Here is a 23,584-nt window from a genome sequence, read left to right as displayed (position 1 = left end):
TTGCTAGTTGCAGGCTGTTGTGGTTCCAGATGGACGCCCCAGGTCTCACTTCAAAGTTATTTTCATGGATCGCTCAGATGCAAATATCGTACACGGCAACATATCGCAACTGAATGTCACGCCAACATGTCGCCAGGTGGCTGTGTCAGCAGTTCAGGTGATGGCTCTGCTTTTCACAGACACCAGGGGCACATTTGCATGACACCAAGGGATGGTTGTGTTCTAGTTTACAGCCCTTGAATCGTATTTTGTTGTCGTTGTTGTTGTTTCCGTTCAGTTACACATTTCTGGACGCCAAGAGTGAGTGCACTTGTCAGGTTATATCATAACAAATTCATGTTAGATCAATTGCATGCCTAACATGAAAATATGAATTAAACACATTTTGTTCATTGGAAGCCTTTTTTCAACTAAGACTCAGAATAAGAATATAATTCAACACAATACATTTTAATGGTATATGTTTTTTGATTGATCCTCATATATATGTGTATGTGTGTGTATAGGTGTGTTTATCATTATGTATCAATAGTTAAAATTAATATGCTGTATAATGCTATTTTCCTTGTTTCTGTCAAATGACAGATAGCGCACAGCAATACATACGCCCTTTATTTGTTTTAATTTAAAGGCTTACCTGCGTGCACCCTACCAATTCTGCCTGGCAACGAGAGGCGGGGCAGACTTGTGACGTCACACGATCGTATGCATTGATCTACTTACTGTACGTTGCTGTTGTGTTCTATAGTGGAGAAAAATAGAAAAACAATTAGTAGTGTAGTTTCATGATGATTTGTGTGTTTTTCATTGTCCGTGTGATTGATAACAAAGTACGAATGATTCATAATTGCATCGGTGTTTTTAGATGTCGTTTTTAAAGGGGAATTGAAGGGTTCCCCTCTCATTCCCATAGAATTTCAGGTTCTTCATCTACGTGGAATCCCAAGCATGCATTGAAAAAAAAAGCATGTTTCTTTTTACACTTTCGGTCATGCACGAATCAAAGCGCAGGCGTGAAAGGCGACGGGAGGAGGAGGAGGGGGAGGAGGAGGAGGAGGAGGAGGAGGAGGCGGCCAATCTTGCGCAGACTGCCTGCCTGCAGCCCCAGTGATGCTGCTGATGCTGCTGATGCTGCTGCTGCTGCTGCTGCTGATGCCTAAATGGAGCCCGTGATGTAAATACAAGGATGGCGAGGGCAGCGGATGGAACACGCCGCCTCCTGTGTGCTTGACATTGGACAGTTTCTTCTCCACGCGCCTGGCGGACGCTGCACGCTATGCATTCATGCCTTTAGCTTGACGCAAAAAGACGCCAAAGCGAAAGGCGGGAGGCTTCTCCCTGAAAAGCAGGACAACAACAACAACAACAACAACGAAAAGAGAGACTCGGGATTAAAGCGGGTCATTATGACCTTAGTCGCTTCCAGTGCAAGGAAACCATCGGATTGCGTTCAGGCGGTCGCGTTGTGCTTGCATCTGATGCTTTGGATAGCGTGTGCAGTGTCCGGAGAGGAGCACCAGCACTTCAGCGTCGAGGTAGGATGCACATAAATATATAATGGATGATATATACGGCCCTTCCCTGCTGTTTGGCTTCATCCGTGACCGTGCGCTCCCCTCCAGCAGACCCCCCCCAAAAATCCAAATTCGGACTACCAGGAGCACAACATGGCCACTCAAGGCTCATTTGCGCTCGCGCGCGCGCGCGCCCGTGTGTGTGCGTGTGTAACCCAGATACAGCTGTATGCTTTGTTGGGGCCTGCAATGCATTCATTGATGATGAAAAGTGATAGGCCGAAGCATCATGCTTATGGAGCGGATTAGCCATTCGCACATGCCAGTTGCATAATAAGATTTGTTTTTTTTTATTTATTTATCAGCTATATGTGCCCCCTCTTCCCGGATTCCAGCACCCCCCCCCCCTAAATCAATTTTACGCCTCGCTGCCATGTGGGAAACGAGCACCTCGGAATAATCGCAGGAGAAACACACGCACACGCGTACACACGTACACACACAGCACCGAGAGGCAGGAAATGGATCATAAACAAGGCGGTCGGGAAACGGGGAGGGACGGACCGATTATAGGTAGCGTAGGGGGGACATTTCTGATTGGCCGCCCCCGTGGCGAGGCTGCTGGTTGCCGTGTGAATGGATGCGAGGATGGATGTGAGGGTGGATGGACGGATGATGGAGCGGTCACCAGCGCTCGGGACATATCAATATGGTGGATGTGATGGGTGTTATTATTATGATGATGATGATGATGATGATGATCAAACCTAAACAAGTCGTCTCCTCGGTATTCCGCTTTGTCGTGTTGAGTAGATGTTAAAAGCTGCTGGGGGCCCATTTTGATCCACATTTTGGATTTTTCTCCAATGCTACTATTTGTGATACCCGAATTGCCGTAAATGAGAAAAAAACTGCTGAAAAAGAGATGCAGTTATCTATCTATCTGTACTCTGCTGCCACCACCTAGCTTTGCTGATATGTTACGGTGTTCTTTTGGTGATGAGCAGTGGTGTGTTTGCGCCAACCAAAACCCGCCTTTTGGAAATCGTGGCCAAAAGTTCCTCCTTGGTTTCATCGGGTCATACCACATTTTCCCAAATGTGTTTGGTAGATCACTGAAAGTCTGCATGTTTTTGCCTCTCGCTAATGTAGCAAATAGCCCACGCATAAGAAGACAAGAGATTGTCGTCACGTGGACCAAACAGCTAGCGCTTGCCCTTAAATCCTGCATCTCCTTCAACGTTGCTGTTGGCCTCTTGGCAACCTCCCTAGCCAGTTTTCTTCTCGTCTTTTGATTCATTTTAGAGGGACGCCCAGTTCTTGGTAGCGTCACTGACACTTGATGAGGACTGTCTTCACTGTGTTCCATGGCCATGGAAATTATTTTGCACTCTTCTCCTGACTGATACCTTTGAACGATGAGATCCTTCTAATGTGGTGGGGGATCACTTCAGACTATGGCTTGTGTTTTGACTACAAAAAAATGTAAGGAAAAGCCTACTTGAATATCTGAAATTTATTCGGGGTTAAGCGGAGGCACTTTGAATGGTGCAGGTGTTTTCTGATTCCCATTTAATTTGAATGAATTGGGTGACTGAATTGTCAGTGTATGTGTGTCTATCCATCAATCTAGCTAGCTAGCTAGCTAGTTAGCCCACAGCTTCAACTAGTTAGCAACAAAACAGACAAAAGACAGAAACGCTTTTATAGGCTCGAGTGGTAAGTATTTCAAAATTCAAAATAGACTCCTAGTCAGTTAGGTAAACATCAATTAATTGCCATAAATGGATGAAACACCAAATTATTATGCGTCTACCCATTTTTACGACTATCTGAAAACAACAAAGCTAGTTTATGCCTTCAGCACATTACGGTCAGTCTATCACATAAAAATCAATCCCGTTTTTTTCTCTTTTCAGGGATGGCTACAGAGGTACGGTTACCTTCCCCGCACAGAACCCAAAATGTCCGTCCTGCGCTCAGCCCAAACCATGCACTCGGCCATCGCCGCCATGCAGCGTGCCTACGGCCTCAATGTCACCGGGACGCTGGATGAAAGAACCAAGGAGTGAGTATACCGCATTGCCATGGACATGCAAATGTGCGTGTGTGTGCGTGCGTGCGCGTGCGTGCGTGCGTGAGAGAACAACAGAGATAAGACACGTTGTCCTCACATGCCCATCGACGTGCAAGTGACGTTTTAACACATGTCCTTCTTCTCATTTTGCATGATGATGCAGTGATATCACGCTGAGGTGAGACTTGACGTTATTTATTGCCTTCCTTTTGTGTGTGTCACTCAAGTGGTAGTGTACTTTGCACAAACTTGTCATAGATGGGCGCTTGGCGACATGCACAATAACTGTATCGTAATACTGTTGCTAGCATGGGCAAAAGACAACGAAAAATAATCACTTCTGAATGCATGTCCACTTCAAAAATCCGTTTTTACGTTAAACATGCACATCAAACGAGTTCTATCACCATATCAACTTGTATCATACTTCGGTCATATGGTCACTGTAGTGTGATGCCAATATTAATGTTCTTGAGTGTTTTGAGATTGCAAAATTTGGATTTTTATTCAATATGAAATGCATCTCTATGTAGACTTGTATCACACGGTGCTTGGTTTTCTCACAATTGATCGATTATCACTGTATCTTTGATCTTATTCTCTTCTCCTCTTCTTGGTGGTATCGTGATATCATATATCCTTTGTGATACAATGTTGTGCTTGAAAAAAGACATTTGTATTAGATGTGCAGGCGCAGCAAATAGGCTTTCATTTAATTTCAATATGTATCTGACTTTTTTAAATTCAGTTAGCGCAGCTGTTGTATTTTGATACTATTGTTATCACGATATCGTATCGATGGTATCGTATTAGGAGCCACTCTATGATTCCTCTCCTAATAGAAAGATTATCTCCTGATAGAATATGAATGTTACAACACCCGCTTGAAAATGTACGTTTACATTCAATATAGAGAAGCACAAAAGGAGTTTTATCATTATTAGCATGTAACATCCTTGTATTTTTTTCATTGTTTAACTATGTTGTGATACCGTTGTCAAGGTGATAGTGATATTATTGTTTGAGGAGTTAGGCTACCCCTAACAGACAGATAGATGGTATAATAGATTCATTGTTACCACTTGGGATACAATATGTGAACACCCACTTCAAAAAAACAATAATATTGTCGATATTATACAATATCCATGAATGTCAAATCTTTTTCTTTACAGCATAGGCGCTGCAAATGAGCACTATCGACGTGTATCGTCCTTCGTTGTCTCACAATGTTTTGCTTTAGGCGCCATCGCTGTACCCTGATACTAATGTTATTGTGCTATCGCGACGACACCGCATCCGGAGTCGAAGTAGAATTGCGCCGTTCATCGGCGATGGAGTGAATGTTGACCTCGCGCGGACGTGGGGATCTGTGGAATGAATGGCGTGAGTGGTTACCTAAAATGATCTCCGCTTCTCCTTTCGTTTGCTTCCAGCTGGATGCAGAAGCCCCGCTGCGGCGTTCCAGACACGCTCAAAAGTGCTTCGAGGTCACGGAGGCGGAGATACGCGCTGACAGGACAGAAGTGGCAGCGTACGCACATCACCTACAGGTGAGGAGAGGCGAGGCGAGGCGAGGTAGGGGGGAGGCAGTTGCCGTGGCGACCATTCAGGCTTAGCCGCACTTAACCGTGAAGGAGGAGGAGCAGTCATGTGTGCCAGTGATGACTTTTTTTTTTTTTTTTTTCTATCAGCACCAATGGTGATCACATGCTCTGTGTTGCCATGGCGACTGCTCCAAAACGTCATTGTACAGGAAAATATAGTCCGCATCACACTGGCAGTAACGTGGGCTTGGACACATACATTTGTGCGCATGTTTGTGTGTGTGTGCTGAGAAGTAACAAAGCACCTGTACTTAAAGAGGAAGGTCAACCCAAACATATTTTTTTTCAAGAATATGTTCTGTGCAAGCCCACTAGTTGAAACAAGGCATTCTTATAAATATTGCCCTTGTGGAATAAATGTCCACTCGTTTTTAGCCATCTCTGGGGGCGGCCATTTTGTCATTTCCGTCGACTGAAAATGACATCACAACAACCCAGGGCTCAGGTAACGACCAATCACGGCTCAGCTTCAGAGCAACTGTGATGTCATTTTCAGGCGACAGAAATGACAAAATGGCCGGCCCCTGAGATGGCTAAAAAGCGTGTGGATTTTGCTGCTTAACTTGCTTAACTTATTCCACAAGCGCAAAATAAATGGGCCTGCTGGGAACATATTCTTGAAAAAAATATCTTTGGGTTGATTTCGTCTTTAAATAGATTTTTCAGGTATCTGTACTTCACTTGAATATTTTTTTTTGCCTTTATTTTCTACATTAGAAAACATATCTGTACTTTCTACTCCTTACCAGATGACAACATTCAAATGATTAAAATAAATTATTTTTGCTTTTGTGCTTGAGTACATTTCAGACTCTGCACTTTTTACTTAAATAGGAAATTAACCCAAACAATTTTTTTTCTTTTCAAGAATATGTTCGCAGCAGGCCCACTAGTTGAAACACGGCTTTCTGATTCATTTTGCGTTTGTGGAATAAGTTAAGCAAGTTAAGCAGCAAAATCCACACGCTTTTTAGCCATCTCAGGGGGCGGCCATTTTGTCATTTCTGTCGCTTGAAAATGACATCACAACTGCTCAGGTAACGCCCAATCACGGCTCAGCTTCAGAAAAAGGGTGAGCTGTGATTGGTCGTTACCCGATCCCTGAGCAGTTGTGTCATTTTCAGTCGACAGCGGTGACAAAATGGCCGCCCTCTGAGATTGCTAAAACCTAGTGGATTAACTCTTATTCCACAAAGGCAATATTTATCAGAATGCCTTGTTTCAACTAGTGGGCTTGCATAGAACATATTCTTGAAAAAAGATATGTTTGAGTTGACTTCTGTTTAAGTAAAACAGTCTTTAGACAAGCATCATATATGTACAGTACTTCTACTTAAGTAGAGAGTGTGAGTATAGTTCTGCCACCTCTGTGAGTGCATTTAGCCATTATGTTCTATTTCGAGGCCGCAAAATAGCTAACGGCTCTCTTTTTGCCTTTTCATACCCCGCAACAAACAATTTCCACTCTTGTTCCTGACTGCAGAATCCCTCATTTCAGCAGAAAATATTCCCACTCTCATCTTATCTCTCGCCACGATTAGGCTCCAGCCTCCTCGTTTTTTTTTTTTTTTTTTTTTTAATGGCTTCTGAGGAGGACCGATAAACGGGTCTGTGGCGCGGCGGCAGAAATTGACAGGTTTCAGCCGTTGTCGCCGATAATGCCGCCAATTTATTCAAATCCTTCCCTCCCTTAATTTGAATTGATGAGAACACTCTCCAAATAGAATGTCAATCAGTGCTGAGCCGGTGACTGCGCGTTATTCATGAAGATGGGAGGCGAGAGAGAAGATTCCCAATTCCTCTCTGCCTGCCAGGCACTGATAAAGAGAACTGTGTAAAAGTTCAGCCAATGCTGCCAGCCTTGAAATAGTTGTATCAACTTATTTTCTCGCTCGCTAAGTAAAAGTGTCCTTTTACACTGACCTGTGGCGGTACAATGGATTTTCAACACAGTTTGGTTCGGTTCGGTTCGGTTGGCCATACAATTTGAAGCAGCACTGCGCTGTCCTCACGACACGTGACTATGTGCAGCTAGACAGCCGGCGAACTATAAAAAGAAAACTCCGTACACGAGGCGTGCCTTTCTTGCTTCTATGGAGTTCTCTTGTCCTTACAGACAACAAACTGTAAATTGTATATATTTGTACAGTAACCGCAACAAAGAAAAGAAACAAAGACACAATATATTATTAAGAATTAAAGAAGCGTAGATGGCTCACAGTGCAGGTCTAAACACGAGCAATCAGCTTGATGAACATTTCCATACACCTGTGCTCAAATGTACACATTCGGCCACAAATAATTGAACATATAAATACTCACAAAGACGAAAATCTTCCAAGGCTTGAGGTGGGAGTCAAGCCAAACATATTTTTTTTCAACAATATGTTCCCAGCAGGCCCACTCGTTGAAACACGGCATTCGGATTCGTTTTGCGTTTGTGGAATATAAGTTAAGCAGCAAAACGCACTCGTTTTTAGCCATCTCTGGGGGCGGCCATTTTGTCATTTCTGTCGACTGAAAATGACATCACAACCGCTCGCAACGACCAATCACGGCTGACCGGTTTTCTGAATCTGAGCCGTGATTGGTCAGAATTGGATTTGAAAAATATGTTTGGGTTGACTTCCGCTATAAAGTGTTTTTGGAGTATGAGCGGTTCTCAACCAACAACAAAGATATCTTGTCTTCGAGAGGTGATATGTCAAAGATTGACTATTGTCAACAGATATGCTTACATCACTAAAAGGCAAAAACAATCCACCAAAGGTAGAGGTCTTACTCTGGCATTTTTTTTCAACCCAAAGTTTTTGCAGTTTGCACTATGAATTTTACAATAATAAACAAACCTATGAGCAAATATGAACTTGTTTACAACCTTTGACACAATCAGATGAAATATAAATGTCTCTTCACCAGAAGACATGACAAGTACAGCCTATATGTGCTAATGTCTCATCAATGCAGCTCAGCTGCGAACGTCACATGACCAAACTCAGAAACCAGGCGAGCCGTGATTGGTCGTCACCTGATCCGTGAGCAACTGTGATGTCATTTTCAGTCGACGGCAAAATGGCCGCCCCCGAGATGGATACAAGTGGATTTTACTACGTAGTTCGTATTCCGCAAACATAATATCAATCGGAATGCTGTGTTTGGATTAGTGAGGGGCCTTATAAAAGCATATTATTGTAAAGATTTTTTTTAAATCGACTTCCTCATTCAGGATCTTAAAAATTGCTATATGCGTACTCTAGTTAAAGTCCACGCAAATTGAAAATACACGTCTTTTTGATTTGACACGCCAGATAGAAGAGTGTCAGTAATGACCGTGCCGTATATAACACGAGGCTTCAAAATCGCGAATGTAATATTTTATTGAAAATATTGCATTTTTTCTCATGTAAAATGTATTCTTTGTGTGAATGAGACGTACTTTTGAAGCCTCGTGTTATATGCGGCAGGGTCATTACTGACACTCTTCTATCTAGTGTGTCGAATCAAAAAGACGTGTATAAAAAAACCAGAAATCTTATTCATGACTGAGAACATTGCCGGAGCCATGCCTACTACCCAAAGTATGCGCAATAAAAAGGGTATAAGAAGCGTTTATATGATAGTTACAATCCAAGTATGTGTGGCCAAATGTCTACAGACCCCACGAAGCTTAAATTATGTCTCGAACCCTAATAAGGGACGTATTGCCGATGGAAAAAGGTACCAACTATTTCATAGCAAACATCTGGCCGGCAGCACAACGGAACATTGGTTGGAATGTACGCTTAATAGACAGCAAATCTGGATTTGGATCTCTGTTGAAACGCCAGTGTGGAATTTGCATGCGGGGTACTCCAGCTTCCTCCCATGACCTAAAAACAAGCATGTTATATTAACTGGAGACTGCTGTAAATTGAGTTTCTGGCTATGGATGGACAGCTCTGTTTTCTCGCGCCGCAGCATCAAAAATGTCACGCCGAAGGTGGGCGCCCGCGAGACCCACGACGCCATCCGCCGGGCGTTCGACGTGTGGCAGGGCGTGACGCCGCTGCGCTTCGAGGCCGTCCCTTACAGTGCCCTGGAAACGGGCCGGCGCGACGTGGACATCACCATCATCTTCGCCTCGGGTTTCCACGGCGACAGCTCACCCTTCGACGGCGAGGGCGGCTTCCTCGCCCACGCCTATTTCCCCGGGCCTGGCATAGGTGGCGACACCCACTTTGACTCAGACGAGCCTTGGACCCTGGGGAACCCCAACCACGATGGTAAGCGGGCGAGATGGTTGACTGCTTTAGGGATTCACCTTTTGGTGTTTGTCTGTGGAGCCTATCCTCACCTCTTTGTGGTTTTTGGGGATCTTTCTATAATACTTTGATGGCACCAAAACCCTGAACGGAATAATTGATGCCAAGAAAGTAAGCTCAAGTGATACATTTCGATTTAGGGATTAGCGTCTTTGTATGTCGGGGAAGAGTTAAGTTTAGCCTGGGTTGTTCGTGGAAAATTGAATTCAATGGAAAATGTACATCAGATGCACATGAGTAAAATGTGATAAACTGATGTACAGTCATTTGGTTTACTGTACTTCATTTTCACAGCAAAGTATATTTCGCTATTTTTAGAGTCCTTTATTTTATGTGCAGCTGTTTGACTTCCTGTACCTACTGTTTCGGCTTGTACGTCATATTTTTTCACGGGCAATCATAATTTAGATTCTGCTTCGATTCTGCGGTTTGTGTCCTACCCTTTTGTCACGCAAAAAGAGCAGCGGGAAGGTCATTCTTGAAGAAAGGGAAAGAAACGCTGAGTGTGGGATGCGGAAATCTACGTCAACAGGCGAAGAGCGAGCATAGAAAAAAAAAAAAAAAAAAGAGAAAAGTCAAACAACAGAACAAAGTGGGCGTCGTCTCGGGAAGACAAAGACAGTATGACAGCATGAGACGTTCCAGCAGGATGAAATGTCTTAAAGGGAGCAAAAACAAAACAGTATGCAGAAAAGTTTCTCATCACCAAACTATCAGCCCATCTGACGCTTGTGGGTGTGTGTCCCCCCCCCCCCCCCCCCCCGCAAATGACAGGAGAGAAACAGCAGCAGAAAACGAACCATTTTGGATTCATCTCAGTCGATGATAGCACCTTGCCATTATGGGAGCCGCCGTCATCACGATCTTGTTTATTTGGGCCGCGCGTGTGTTAGCGTCAGGCGAGCGCAGGCGACATGAAGCTGACTCCGAATGTTCAAATGAATAATGCACTAAACATGAAAGGTGAACGTTACCTATCATGGCAGACATTAGTCACTGTGTGCTGCCGTTATCCCAACACAAGAATCATAATGAGGGCTCTCGATACACGCTCGATCAATAGCATTGTGTTAGCGCGGCCCCCTCGCTGCCAAAAAAATCGAATCTTACCAAGATTGAATATCTCAAATCAAGGGAATATATGATTGGGTTGGGGTTTTTTTTTTTTTTTTTGCTTGCTTCAAGCAGTTTTCCGCCTTAACAGTCTCAATAAGATATTATACATCTTGTTCAAACTTCATTGATGTTAATGAGTAAATTGATCTTAAAATTAAAAAAAATGCTGTAATTTTATTGGTGTAAGCACTACAAATATGACCACACTGGGTGGCTTTTTAAAAAATATATAATAAAGATGATCATAATAAATGCATTCAATGAATTTATTTATAGAGGATTCCACGCTCACTGTTGTCATATTATGAACGAAATACGATGACATCCACCTCACGTATCAGTGGGGCGGAGAATTTGTCTGCCAGCGCATATGGATCAAATCCACCAAAATCGCGTTACACCACCTGCGCCGCAACTTAGACCTGCTTTTAGCAGGTCTAAAGTCTAGTCTACTTTCTGTCACCAAATTATCAGGTAATAGGAATAATATAAGGTCATAGAAAATGCCCAGCGAGGCCTAGCGCAATCTGTCAAATTCCAAAAGTGATTTAAACTAAATCAAACTATCCCCGGCATGAAAATGAAGATGCGGCAGTTTTTACGCCGAGCGCACGTGCGCTTGTTTATGAAAATAGAGGCTCAAATGTTATCAGTTTGACGGTTATTTTTAATGTACAATTAATTAAAAATCAAAAATAGGTGGCTAGCTCCTACAGCCCAAGGACACAAGTCAGCGCACGACTGCCGGGTGGTGCCTGTGTGCGCACAGCAAATGATGGACGAATCATAAGTCATGCCTTCTGCTGCTTATTGGTTGTGTTTCCTTGGGCGCAGTGTTTTTTTTTTTTCAAACTCAAACTAGAGGTACAAGAAAGGCCCAGAGAGACGTGTTTTTTAGCCGTGTTTTTTTGCACAATTATGCCAAAAAGTGTTGGGGGTTTTTTTTAGGTGCAAATTCCCTCACTAAGTACGATTTTTACTTGCAATCAAAACTTTTAAGACGCAACGATTCGCATCCAACCACAAACGACAGCCACAATAAAGATGAATTTTGTACACGCAAGCACCTCCAAATATGGACAATGGAAGCTTCCACCCCACATTTTGTTTCCCAGCCGACTGGTATGTGAGTGGTGGTTGTCAAATTCAACGTCCCTCCCCCCCGCCCCCGATGCTTCGCATTGGGGAAAAGCTCCTTTCTTCGTTCATGTGTCTGGAACGCCACGCATCCTTTTCATGGGCTTTCACAGCCGTGTAATTGTAAATGATGCATGTTGACATGTGTGCTAATGGTGGCCCCGGCCGCTCGCTCGGGACTCCTTGCGGGACTCTGGTGCAGGAGGCTGGCCGCGTTGCATACATGCAGTAAGGGAGTGCCAAGGGCAGCGGGGTGTGTAACCTTTTAGCTGCTGGCCCTGGGTTAGCGGAAGCTGGCGGGAGTGCGGATCATGTTTTAAAGGGCAACAATCTCCCGAGGAGCCACTCAAGTCACAAGCTATATGTCAATGTTGAGAGTCTGTCGGAAATGTGTTTGGCACTGCCGCTTTTAGGTTGACTTCGTACACACCGGCCCGGGCCGTTTTTATTTGGGGTTTGGCGAAAGCAACAGCCTTGATTTCACATGCTTTATCGTTTGTAATAATCTGCGCTTTATTGTCGGCTGTTGCCGGGGAAAGCGGCTGCGATTAGCTCCTGTAAACAGCTCTTTCCAAATGCAAACGTTCTCAATGTTGCGTTAATGGCTTTAGGGCCTGCACAATATGTATTAGCTAATTAGCTAAAAGCCGCCAACCGACTACGATGCACGCTGGGCAGCAACACCGGCTTAATGCACCACAACCCCACAGCCGCATTTTTTTTTCCCCCCTACAATCAGTACAGTGAAACTAGTCCGTCAAAACAAAAACAGCATCTCACGTGAGGTAAACGATTCCATGTCAGTTCCTCCTGTGAGGCGCGACGGACGCGTTAGCTTGTTCGGATAACACCGCACACTTGCAAAGTACTGTTCATCGAGCACACTCACACGCCCGCGTTGTCGTGTTGTGTGTGACAAATTATCATAAATTGTCATTCGCAGTGACAGGAGGAACACACTGACCCAATTCGGGTAATTATGGGCATGCAGTCACACAATCTCGTCATTTTTGCACCTTCAAACCACACTCCTCCCCCTCCCCCCCATCCATGTTGTTGTTGTGAAAATACAACACGCTTGTACACGACACTAGCTCCGAACACATTCACATGAATCCAGGCCAGGGGTGGTCAACTTGGGTGCGTTGGTCAGTCAGGTGTGTTGGAGGACGGCGACACCCCCGATATAGGCGGACGCGAGTCCGTAATGCACACAGTAAAGGATGGATTCGATAGCATACGGCGGAGTAAGTCGTTAAAAGGAAAATCTGTTTAAATGGGATAAAGGAACCCAGAACGGAGGCTTCTGTAGGACATTCTGGGCCACTGAAAGCTTCGGCGGGCATTAAAACCGACGCGAATCATAAAATGGGAAGTATTAAGCTCTTCGATCCTGCTTTGTAACCGTCTAATCGATCCGCCGTTTTGTCCCCCGTTCCCGTCTCTAGGGAACGACCTCTTCTTGGTCGCCGTTCACGAGCTGGGCCACGCCCTGGGCCTGGAACACTCCAATGATCCCACCGCCATCATGGCTCCTTTCTACCAGTACATGGACACGGAGAACTTTAAACTACCTCACGACGACCTGCAGGGTATCCAGAAGATCTACGGTAACTATCAAGGTTTTTTTGTTAGAATGAAAGACTTGAGGACAAGAAAGCTGGCTACTCTTTTTTTGTTCACATGTAAGAAGAGAATGTAATAAAAAAGGCGCGGATATAATTCAATTTTACTGCATGTCAATAAATGACAAGACCTTTTTCCAAACAGTTTCTCTTAGTTGAATTGAAGTGAAGTGAACTGAATTGAATTATATGCATTTTTTTCTGATATATCTTAAAGGTTTTTTTTTTTTTTTTAGTGGGGCAATAATTGAAACACTGTAATTGATGAACTAGAATACTGGTGTAATACTAAAGCGGAGGTCAACCCAAAATTTCTATGCAGTCCCACTACTCTAAATATTTTTTTTTAGATTTTTACAATTTTTAGGATTTATTTTGTATGTTAAATGATTTTTTTTTTAAATAATAATACAAATGAATACATTCAAAAAAATATAAAACTCTAACCCTATTGTTTCAGTGTTTCATTTAGAATAGTTTTATTCATTTTTGGGTGACTGAATAATTGATTATTTTAGTAGATTTAGTAACTTAATTGGACTACTTTCAATATTTAATTTGGAGTTTTTTCTTTAAATGCATAATACTTTTATTGTTAAAGTAGGAATCTTCAGAGACGATAAAGGAGCAAAACAAGAGAGAACGTTGTGCTGTTCTTTCTTCAGGTCCACCTGACAGAGCCCCGCAGCCGACCAGGCCTCCGCCCACGGCGCCCCCTCCTCGCTTCCACCTTCCGTCGGACCCCCGCAAGCACGACCGCCACGCCAGGCCCCACCGCCCTCCGCAGGGGGCCAAGCCATCCAACCCCAACTCCAAGCCCAACATCTGCGACGGGGGCTTCAACACGCTGGCCATCCTGCGACAGGAACTTTTTGTCTTCAAGGTAAAAGCGACGCGGCAATGACAGCCACAATGCCGACGCTCACTATGATTATTATGGGTTTCCTCATTCACAGGACCAGTGGTTTTGGAGGGTGCGGGACAACTCTGTGGTCCCGGGATACCCCATGCAGATCAACTACTTCTGGAAAGGCTTGCCTGCCAAAATTGATGCCGTCTATGAAAACAGCGAAGGGAAATTTGTATTTTTCAAAGGTAATACAATTATATGGCGAAGAAAATAAAAGGTGGACACCAATACTATTAATAAGAAGAAGAAGAATAAAAGAAGAAAAAGAAGAAGAATTCAGTCTGGCCTTCCCAAAAAATCAAATAAAAAAAAATGTTTCTAAGGTGTTTTTTATAAAGGTGAAAGATAAATAGCAGTCTACTGTATTTCTAAAAAACATAAATTATTTAACAATTGTTGTGAAATAAAATGCAAAGAATTCAATAGATTTTGCCGCACTTTTTGCTTCAATTCCACGAACATTGTGCCGCTCCTTCTAATGAATGCACCTTGACCACATGGGGGCAGTATAAAGGCCTTTTCACAATGAAGTTGGTTTACTTGGTGCTCAACGCGGGACAGGGTGCAGGGACGATGGTGTCCCAAAGCAAGCGTGCCCATATTTAGAAGCGGTTGCTTCATGGCCTGCCAGAAAGTAGCCCGGAGGCTTTTCCCGCTGGTTTGGACATGAAGTAGTATGAAGTATGTCATTCCTCTTGTGTCCCAAAGCTCAAGACATTGGGACACTTCATTTATTATCACTTACTCATACATTTTGCTAAAAAAAGCCTTCTCTACTTTGGGGACATTTTACGCTACAGTGATGGCAGTGAACATGCATTCATGTTGCATAAATGGTTTTTTTTCATTGCCTCGCTAACTGAACATAACACTTGCGGGTCTCACGCTGTCACACATCTATCAGGCAGATTAACATGACATCTGTCACCCAGTTGGATCGGAACGTGTTGCGGTTCAGTCTATATCTCCTATCTCTGCTAGAACGAGGTCATATGCGGAGCAATGACACCGCTAACGTTCATGTCATCGTCCTCAGGTAACCGCTTCTGGGTGTTCAAGGACACCACTCTGCAGCCGTCCTACCCTCAGGACATCTCGCTGTTTGGCAGCGGCATGCCCACGCAGAGCATCGAGACGGCCGTGTGGTGGGAGGACGTGGCCAAGACTTATTTCTTCAAAGGAGACAGGTCTGCGTCATGCATCATCTAGCCCTGGGGTGTAAATGAGGACATTTTTTTTTTTTTACAGTTTGCTAAGCTCGTACAGGACATATCTTGTGAATCGGGGAAGTTTATTTAGGAGCCCAAAATGAGCACATGCTTTAGGTCGGATTTTGTACGTTTTTTTTATATTTGTTTGTCAAAATGTCCACAAATGTGCAGGACATAAACGGTGTCAAATTTGCCGGTTGTCGCAAAAATCACTCCTAATACACACCACAACGCGGTACAACCGCTCAGGCTAATCTTTTAGAGACATGCGACAGTCAGCTTTTTTCTGACTTTGATTGCAAGGGAGGCGAATGGTTAGCACGTCCGCCTCACACTGTTCTCCTCGTGCTCGCGTGAGCTTACGCCGGTTATCTCCCACATTCCAAAAACATGCGTGGTACACTCTAAAAACAGTTGTGTTCAAAATAACACAATTTTGGGTCCAAAATGGAGCGGTCCACAACTTGGGTCAATTTGACCCAACTTTCTTTGTTTTTGCAGAAAACAACCCTAAAAACAGGTCGTTTTATACAAAACAACCCCCCCCCCCCAAAAATGGGATGCTTTTTACAAAACAATGCAAGAAAGTGGGTCAAATTGACCCAATTTGTGTATCGGTCCATTTTTGACACTCTAAATTGCCCCTAGGTGTGATTGTGAGTGCGAAGGTTTGTTTGTCTCCGTGTGCCCAGCTAGGATGGGCTCCGGCACTCCCGCGACGCTTGTGAGGATAAGCGGATTGGAAAATGGATGGATGGATGATTGCAAGGGAAGAAAACTGCTCAAATGTGTCCTGCTTTTCATTATGTTGTGTATGCAACCTGCATGTGCATCAAGGTGTCTGCGACATGTTTGCGCAGCTGTCGCCATAAATCATCTGCAGCGGGGGTCAGCGAGAGGGGAAAGTGGTGCTGACAAATTGCTTTGCCGCGATCAGCACGGCAACGTCAGCGTCTGCATTTTGTTTTGTCTCCTCACATGTGACAGGATGAAGATATTCCTCTTTTCTGGTTGTTGCCGCATTTCTGATCAAATTGAGAAGGACCAAACAAATTTTAAAATCGAGCGCGCAAATCGATTTCGCCGGGCCGAAATCGTCCTTAACTTGCGGCGGTGCGATCTCGACATAAAATCAGACGTTTTTTTGCAAAGATTTAGTACGCATTGTCATTTTGTCTAACTGCGCGCGGAAGTGCAACGGTACACAGTTAGCGACTCTGCCTCACACCAAGCGATTGAGCGCCACACCTCACTGCACATGTATCGGCTTTTGAGGCTCCACGTACAACATGCTTTACTGCATTTTTTTTTTTTGAATGAACCCACAAAAACGTGGTTCCGTTTTCAAGGAAAAAGGGGATTCCCGCACGAAGAGTAAACGGGCAGGAGTGGCATTTGGAAAATTCAGGACAACTCCCGATCGGCCGATCTATTCCAGGCCGATCTGGTTAAGCATTTTTAAATTTCTTTTTTTTTTTTTTTTAATAGCCCCTAATTGTTCTGTAACGGTACCGGCGGACTTTGCATCGTTGCATCGGCCATTTTTTCTCATATACGTGGCTTTCACAGACTTTGTATATTCAGCATTGTTGTGGTCATGTGACCAAAATGAGCCAATGAAATTGTTGACCAGATGAGATTTGTGGAAGTGAAAAGACACAACATTCATTCACAACTATCCTGAAGTTCATAAAGTTCAATGAGAAAAGAGTTTTTTTTTAAAATGAATGAATTGACATTGTGTTTGTGGAATTATAAGTTAAGCGTCAAAATGCACCCGCTTTTAGCCATCTCAGGGGGCGGCCATTTTGTCCATTCTGTCGAATGAAAATGACATCACAGTTTGCTCAGGGCTCAGATAACGACCAAATCATGGCTCAGCTTCAGAAAACAGGTGACAAAATGGCCCTCCCCTATTCATCATATTGCCGTGTTTCAACGAGTGGGCCCGCATAGAACATAATCTGGAAAAAAAATGTTTGGCTTGACCTCCTCGTTATTGGAATGTGTCAATGCTGCTGTCCAGGCGTTTATCAAAGGTAAACAAAATCAGAGTTTACTTGAAATGTGCATTTACCTGTGCTGGGACCAAAAAAAAAAAAAGCCAAACTCATTTTTCAAATACAGTTGTCTCCACCTTTTTTTACACCTGTTGCCAACAGTACACGCAATCTGTTAGCGTGAACAGACAACCCACAGCCGGTTGGTTGGAATCTTAGTCAATCGGGCCGATAGCGTAAACACCACGAAACTGTCTGCATATAGTGAGTGTGGTGTTTGTGTGGCATTTTCCAGATACTGGCGGTACAATGAGGACATGAGGACCATGGATCCAGGTTATCCCAAGCCCATCACCATCTGGAAGGGCATCCCCGACTCTCCGCAGGGGGCTTTCGTGGACAAAGCCAACGGTACTCGACTCCGTGTCGCAAATCCCATTAGCGAGCGATTGGAACGGCGTGCGGTTCAATGCCGCCGTTGTTTCAAAGCCGCTTTGAGAGCGCGGCGGCAAGCCGCCCGCCATTAAGCTGCTTTGCTTGTTTACACCCAACACAAGCAGACAGTGCGGCGTCGGCGTGCCGCTGAGTGTCATGTAAGCTTTGAACCGGCGGGTCACGTGGCCCGTCAACCACGACGAGACGCCGCGGCCATATTCGAACGACATTTGCTAACATGGGGAGCGGTTTCAAAAATGGACCATGAGCTCACGATGACGCAGCACAACAATGTGATTTCTCCCGGGCAGTCAGGGGGGAAAATGGTATTGAAAAACTATAAACAGATTTGACGTGTTATTTTCACAAACTGGATTGGATTTGAAATCAAATATCACCTTCCCCAAAAGACAAAAAAAAAGGGAGTAAAATGTGTCCATGTAGAGAGCAGTGGCATCCAAACTACAGCCAGTGGCCATTTGCGGCTCGCCGTCCACATTCTCGCAGCCTGCATATTCTAAAGATTAATTAATGAGGACAAAATTAATAAGTCATGAGGACTACTACCATTACCTCTACAAATAGACCTTTCTAGATATGTAAAGGCGCAAATCAATTTACAGCTAAACGAGTACCAGAATTTGTCTTCATAACACTGTGGAGGACAAACATAAGTCAGTTTCATAAACAAAATTCATTTCCTCCACTTTCTGCTTCATGTCAAGGTCTGATTTGCGAACATTAATGTTTCTCAAGTATTGTCATCTTACTCCACATTCGCTCTTGTTTTGCTTCTGGATGTGGAGATGATGTGCATGTCTGTCAATCCGACGCTGGCGTCGAGCCAAATTCTTGTACCGCCAAAGTGGTCACTTTTCAGACTCAAAAAATGGCAAGTTTGTTCAAATATTAGCATTGCATCGGGAAAGAGAGCAAGCCATTTTCAGCGCTTTCGATTGGTCAATAACGTGTAAAAATAACACCCATGCGTGCGGACTGACCAATTTGAAAAATATGAAATTCATCAAAATGTGATTTTTTTTTTTTTTTTCACTCATTCACTGCCATTGACGTATTTTTTTGTCTTTTCACAGTCCAGCCATTCAATCTCAGGAATTTGTTGAATTCTTTTTCTTCCCAATTTTTTCAAACGTTACGGTAAAAGAGCCTCTGAAAATGTCTGGCGGTGAATGAGTTCATCTTTGTGGCCCGGTACCAAATGCGGGACTGTGGTAGGGGAACCAACGTGCTCACCAATATTTCACAGCGTCGCTAGCATACTCTGAATCAAAAACGTAAACATTTTTTTTTTTTTTTTAAAAAGTCACTTAAATCGCTGCTCCTTCTGTCCATCCAGGCTTCACCTACTTTTATAAGGGTAAGGAGTACTGGAAGTTCAACAACCAGCTGCTGCGCGTGGAGCCGGGCTACCCGCGCTCCATCCTGCGCGACTTCATGGGCTGCGACGGCCTGCCCCCGGACCCCGACTGGGACTGGAGCCCGCCGGCGGCCGAGGAGCGCCACTACGACAGCGGCGACGCCGACGTGGTCATTAAACTGGACAGCGCGGGCGGCACGGAGAAGGCGGTGGCCATCGCCATCCCTTGCGTCCTGGCGCTATGCATGATGGTCCTGCTGTACACCGTGTTCCAGTTCCGCAGGAAGAGCACGCAGCGCCACATACTGTACTGCAAGCGCTCCATGCAGGAGTGGGTGTGAGCAAGGCCTGCGCTCGCCGAGCCGGGATCACGAGGTCTAAAAATTGCCGCCTTTTGCCATGCCCGGCAGAACTGCGCAAAAAGGAGACTGAAGGCAGTGAGGGAGCCATATCTCTTAAGTCCTGTGTATTTATCTACTTGGACTCTTTTCTCTAACAAACTCAACAGAGCGAGTGTGACTCAAGCTCCTGTATGTAAGTGGGCTTTTTTTTTTTTTTTTTTTTTTTTGGTCTCTCCTGTCTGCACACTTGCTTGAAGAAACTTCCCGAGCACCAATCAATTAGATTTAAGCTTCTACTTGACTTTTGTTCTCAATTAAATAACCCTGAGCTGTGATTTTTTTTTTTTTTTTTTTTTTTTAATTGTATGACAGACTGATACACACAAACTGATTGTGTGGACCTTTTCTTCCAAAGAGGATGTTGGATCATTTTTTTTTCAATTTGTTTTTCCCTCAGTTTTTGGTGATTTTTTGTTTTTTTTTGTCTCCTTCATAATTTGTGAAGATAGCAGGCAGCGATCAAGTGTGATAAAAAAAAAAAAAAATGCAACAACATTAACCTAACTAACCAGAGCCCTGTTGACGGCTTTACCACTAAACATATGGGTGCAAAAATCTTTTTTTTTCTATAGCATGGTAGCAAAGTTTTATCACTCACCATAAATGACCCCCAAAAATTTGACTTCACAAGGTCATAGCCAAATATCTTGGCATTGATGTGTTGCGTAAGCAAAAGTGATTCAAAGTCGACTAGTCAGTAGAGTGCAGCGGTGACGTTTTACAAATTTGATGAAAAATATTTTAATGAACCAGCATAGAAAGAAATAAAAACAAATGATCAGAAATACTCCTCACCAATACACTGAATCTAGTTGCCCTGCGTTTCTCTCATCAACGGGCCGTCTGTACCGCTACAAATCTTATGACACTAATTGTGTTCTCGTTAGCACACTGTTGTTGTCCCCGGATTTTTGGACAGAACGTTCTGGCGACAAATATGGAGCTTCACTTGGCGCCCTCGTTCCTCGCCGCCAGTCCCATGGTCCCGCTGCTATGAATATTTTAAGGCCAGCAGCGATCTGACTAGCCGAAGCTAAGGCTAACCGCTATGCTTATCCACAACCAACCCCGTTTTTTTTATACTTTGTACTGATTGTGTTGCCTTTGGAGCATTATGGTCTGGCGGATTATCTTTCGCCCGTGACGGCGGTTGACGGGCGAATTGAAAGGCCTCCGTATCAGCCGATTGGAAGATGAGATATCAAAAACGCCTAATTAGTCAACTTCAAACAGTAAACATTGATACGGGTTACTAAAGTCGACTGGTTGACTAGTCGACTGGTTTGTTCGATGCAATAACTTCATCCTGAGTCCACTCAACTACACCTCCCAACACTGTTAATGTTATTATGTATAATGATATTGATAGGTTTCTTTTTGGGAGGACAGTAAAACATTTCGGTGTCAAAGTTAGCTTGGCATTGAAGAAGTAAAATGACTCCAACACACCTAATCCCGATCCCAAACCTAAACCCATTACAAACACTTGTGACAAATTTATCTTGGTTTCAGCCCTTTTGTTCTGTTGTTACCGCCATCAACAAGTGCATTCTGTTCACCTTAAACGGCTTTGCTAACCCATCTTGTATTGTTTTGTGTTTTGACATAGCACATGGTAAATGGGGAAGAAGGCAAAAGAAGACAAGCATCCACGAGAAGGATGCTTTTGAATATTTTTCCTCTGGGGGGAAAAAAAAAATAATAATAATAATAATCATTGAACCTCGAGTATGTCGCTGTTGCTGAAAATATAAAGTAGTTTTACTAAAAACATAACAATAACTGAGATTAATAGCAGAAAATAAAATTTCAAAGAATAGAAAGAAACCAATCTTGTTTAACTACTACCACTGCTTGAATTAATGAGTATATTTAAAGAGAAATAAAACACCTCTAACTAATATTTCACACATTATGTGACATTACATATCTAAAGTCAAATATGTATATGCTAGACAACGTCTAATCAAAGTATGATTCAATTATATTTAAGATGATTTGAGCTGCTTTTGACAAATACGTGTTATAAACGCAGGCTCGACAGTTTAGTGAAACGTTGATGGATTTTATTTTTTATTTTTTTTATTTTTTTGTATTCTACTTGAAACGGCCTCAGCCTCTCAGTAAAAGTGTTGCAATCTTCCCGGGTGATGTCATTTCGGTTGGGTGGAGCTTTTGCATCATCATTTGAGAGGTCGAAGCTGCGGTTAATGGTCCTAATTGCTGTAAACAAGGTGTCGTCTCTTTATTTTATTTTTTTTTTTTTTTAAGAAAGCGCACCTGACCACCATCTGTGACGGTGTACAGGCGCTTATGTAAGTCGTCGCATTTAAAAGTCGTTTTTAAGTGGACGTGCGCGTGATGACCTGTGGATTTGTGGGTACAATAAGGCCAGGCGGCGCTGTATTAAGTACCGTATTTAATATTAGAGAAAGAGAAATGCATTTGAAGCTGTTATTTTGTCTCCTAGACTTCTCATTGCGTTCATGTGTTTTTATAGAGAGAGACCAATCACAAGATTTTAAAGCGGTTCTGACTCTTTTACATGTGGACTAACTCCTCCTTTGCTTTTTTTTGTCTGCCTTTCATCCAACTTTGTGCTGCTAAGCATTAGGGCTAAGACAGGAAGTAGCTGACGCAACTAAGGAAGTTTCAACTTTTTTTTTTTTTTTGTAAACTCCCGACACGTCCGAGGCCTCATGTAATAGAAGTAAACGTATACGATTGCGTATTTCCAGTCTGTACATAAAGTGGAGGATGCTGTCTGCTTGAAAGATTTTTTTTTTTTTTTTTTTTTTTATTAATTCATCTACTACTCCATGGGTAAAGACATGCTGTGTGTTATAAATAAAAACAAGTGCATAATGAACGAACGAGTGCGTGTGCACCTCATTGTCACAAAGCTTATTCAATTGAAAATAATCTGCAGCATTAATAGTAATTTAAGTTTCTATTATTATTATTATTATCATTATTATTATTATTATGATAAGAAACTAGAAACTGTAGTTGAAATGGAGTCCAAAAATAGCACAAATCGTGTACGTGTAATTCAAGTTATATGATTCATGCAATCCCCTCTCAGCAGTTATTCATGATGTCCATCACTTTGCACAGTGGACATAAACTAGATAGAAATTATCCATGGACAAAAAAATAAATAAATAAATAAAATAAAATAAAAAAAAAAAGCATCATGTGTTGGTCTGTGTTGGACAGATTCGTACACGCGGCATGTGACACTCACATGTACTGTGTCCGGTTAGTTGGAGACCCAAATAATCCATGTGTACGAATGTGAGTGTGAATGGTTTTGTCTACACTGTACAGGTATGTGCCTTTCGATTGTACGGCAACGAGTCCAAGGTGTAACCCCTGATGCACACGTGTAAATTGTGCAACTCGCAGGATTTTTAGGAAGCTGTTTTTTTTTTTTTTTTGGTCGTTACGGTCAAAGAAGTGTATTTGAGTGAGCCACCACCATCAATTGAGGATTGCCTTTACTCGGGACCATAGCCAGAATTTTCTCCAATCGGGGTGGCCAGGGTGACACAACACCTGAGTGTGTGTGTGTGGGGTGTCCATCCGCACGCACACACATCGTTCACGTTCTTGTAACCAGCTCTGTAACCGAGAGGTCATTGTTTATCATACCGCCGACAGTCAGAGTTCATGAAATAACCACGTAGCTCCGCCCCTGCCTTTACTATGAATGTCTAAAATTTCAAATCATCCAAAATTGTCTAATGAGATTTTTTTTTTTTTTTTTAACGTGTCTTTACCATTACTGATGAAATTATATTTTAAAAAATGACCCATATATGGAAGCTACCTCTTAACAATGGTATCAGCGATGACACAGCTGGATGGAT

The 23,584-nt window shown here is 43.2% G+C and overlaps 1 protein-coding gene across 2 annotated transcripts; it reads left to right on the top strand.

The window, feature by feature from the left end:
* The first annotated feature begins 1,077 nt into the window (after positions 1-1,077).
* On the top strand, positions 1,078-22,581 carry mmp16b (matrix metallopeptidase 16b (membrane-inserted)). Of its 2 annotated transcripts, XM_086043211.1 has the most exons (11): positions 1,078-1,535; positions 3,434-3,582; positions 3,755-3,769; positions 5,028-5,144; positions 9,156-9,460; positions 13,201-13,362; positions 14,043-14,260; positions 14,334-14,472; positions 15,324-15,474; positions 17,794-17,909; positions 19,291-22,581. In XM_086043211.1, the coding sequence occupies exons 1-11, from the start codon at positions 1,203-1,205 to the stop codon at positions 19,650-19,652; spliced, it is 2,067 nt and encodes a 688-aa protein (XP_085899337.1). In that variant the 5' UTR covers positions 1,078-1,202; the 3' UTR covers positions 19,653-22,581. The 2 variants fall into 2 exon arrangements, with proteins under 2 accessions (XP_085899337.1, XP_085899338.1); XM_086043212.1 differs by lacking the exon at positions 3,755-3,769.
* Positions 22,582-23,584: the final 1,003 nt, after the last annotated feature.

Source organism: Filicampus tigris, chromosome 10 (assembly GCF_054856515.1).
Source record: "Filicampus tigris isolate MCC_2025a chromosome 10, RoL_Ftig_1.0, whole genome shotgun sequence".
Classification (NCBI taxonomy): domain Eukaryota; kingdom Metazoa; phylum Chordata; class Actinopteri; order Syngnathiformes; family Syngnathidae; genus Filicampus; species Filicampus tigris.
Note: the sequence above shows the minus strand (reverse complement) of the source record. Positions and strands in the feature narration are given on the sequence as shown.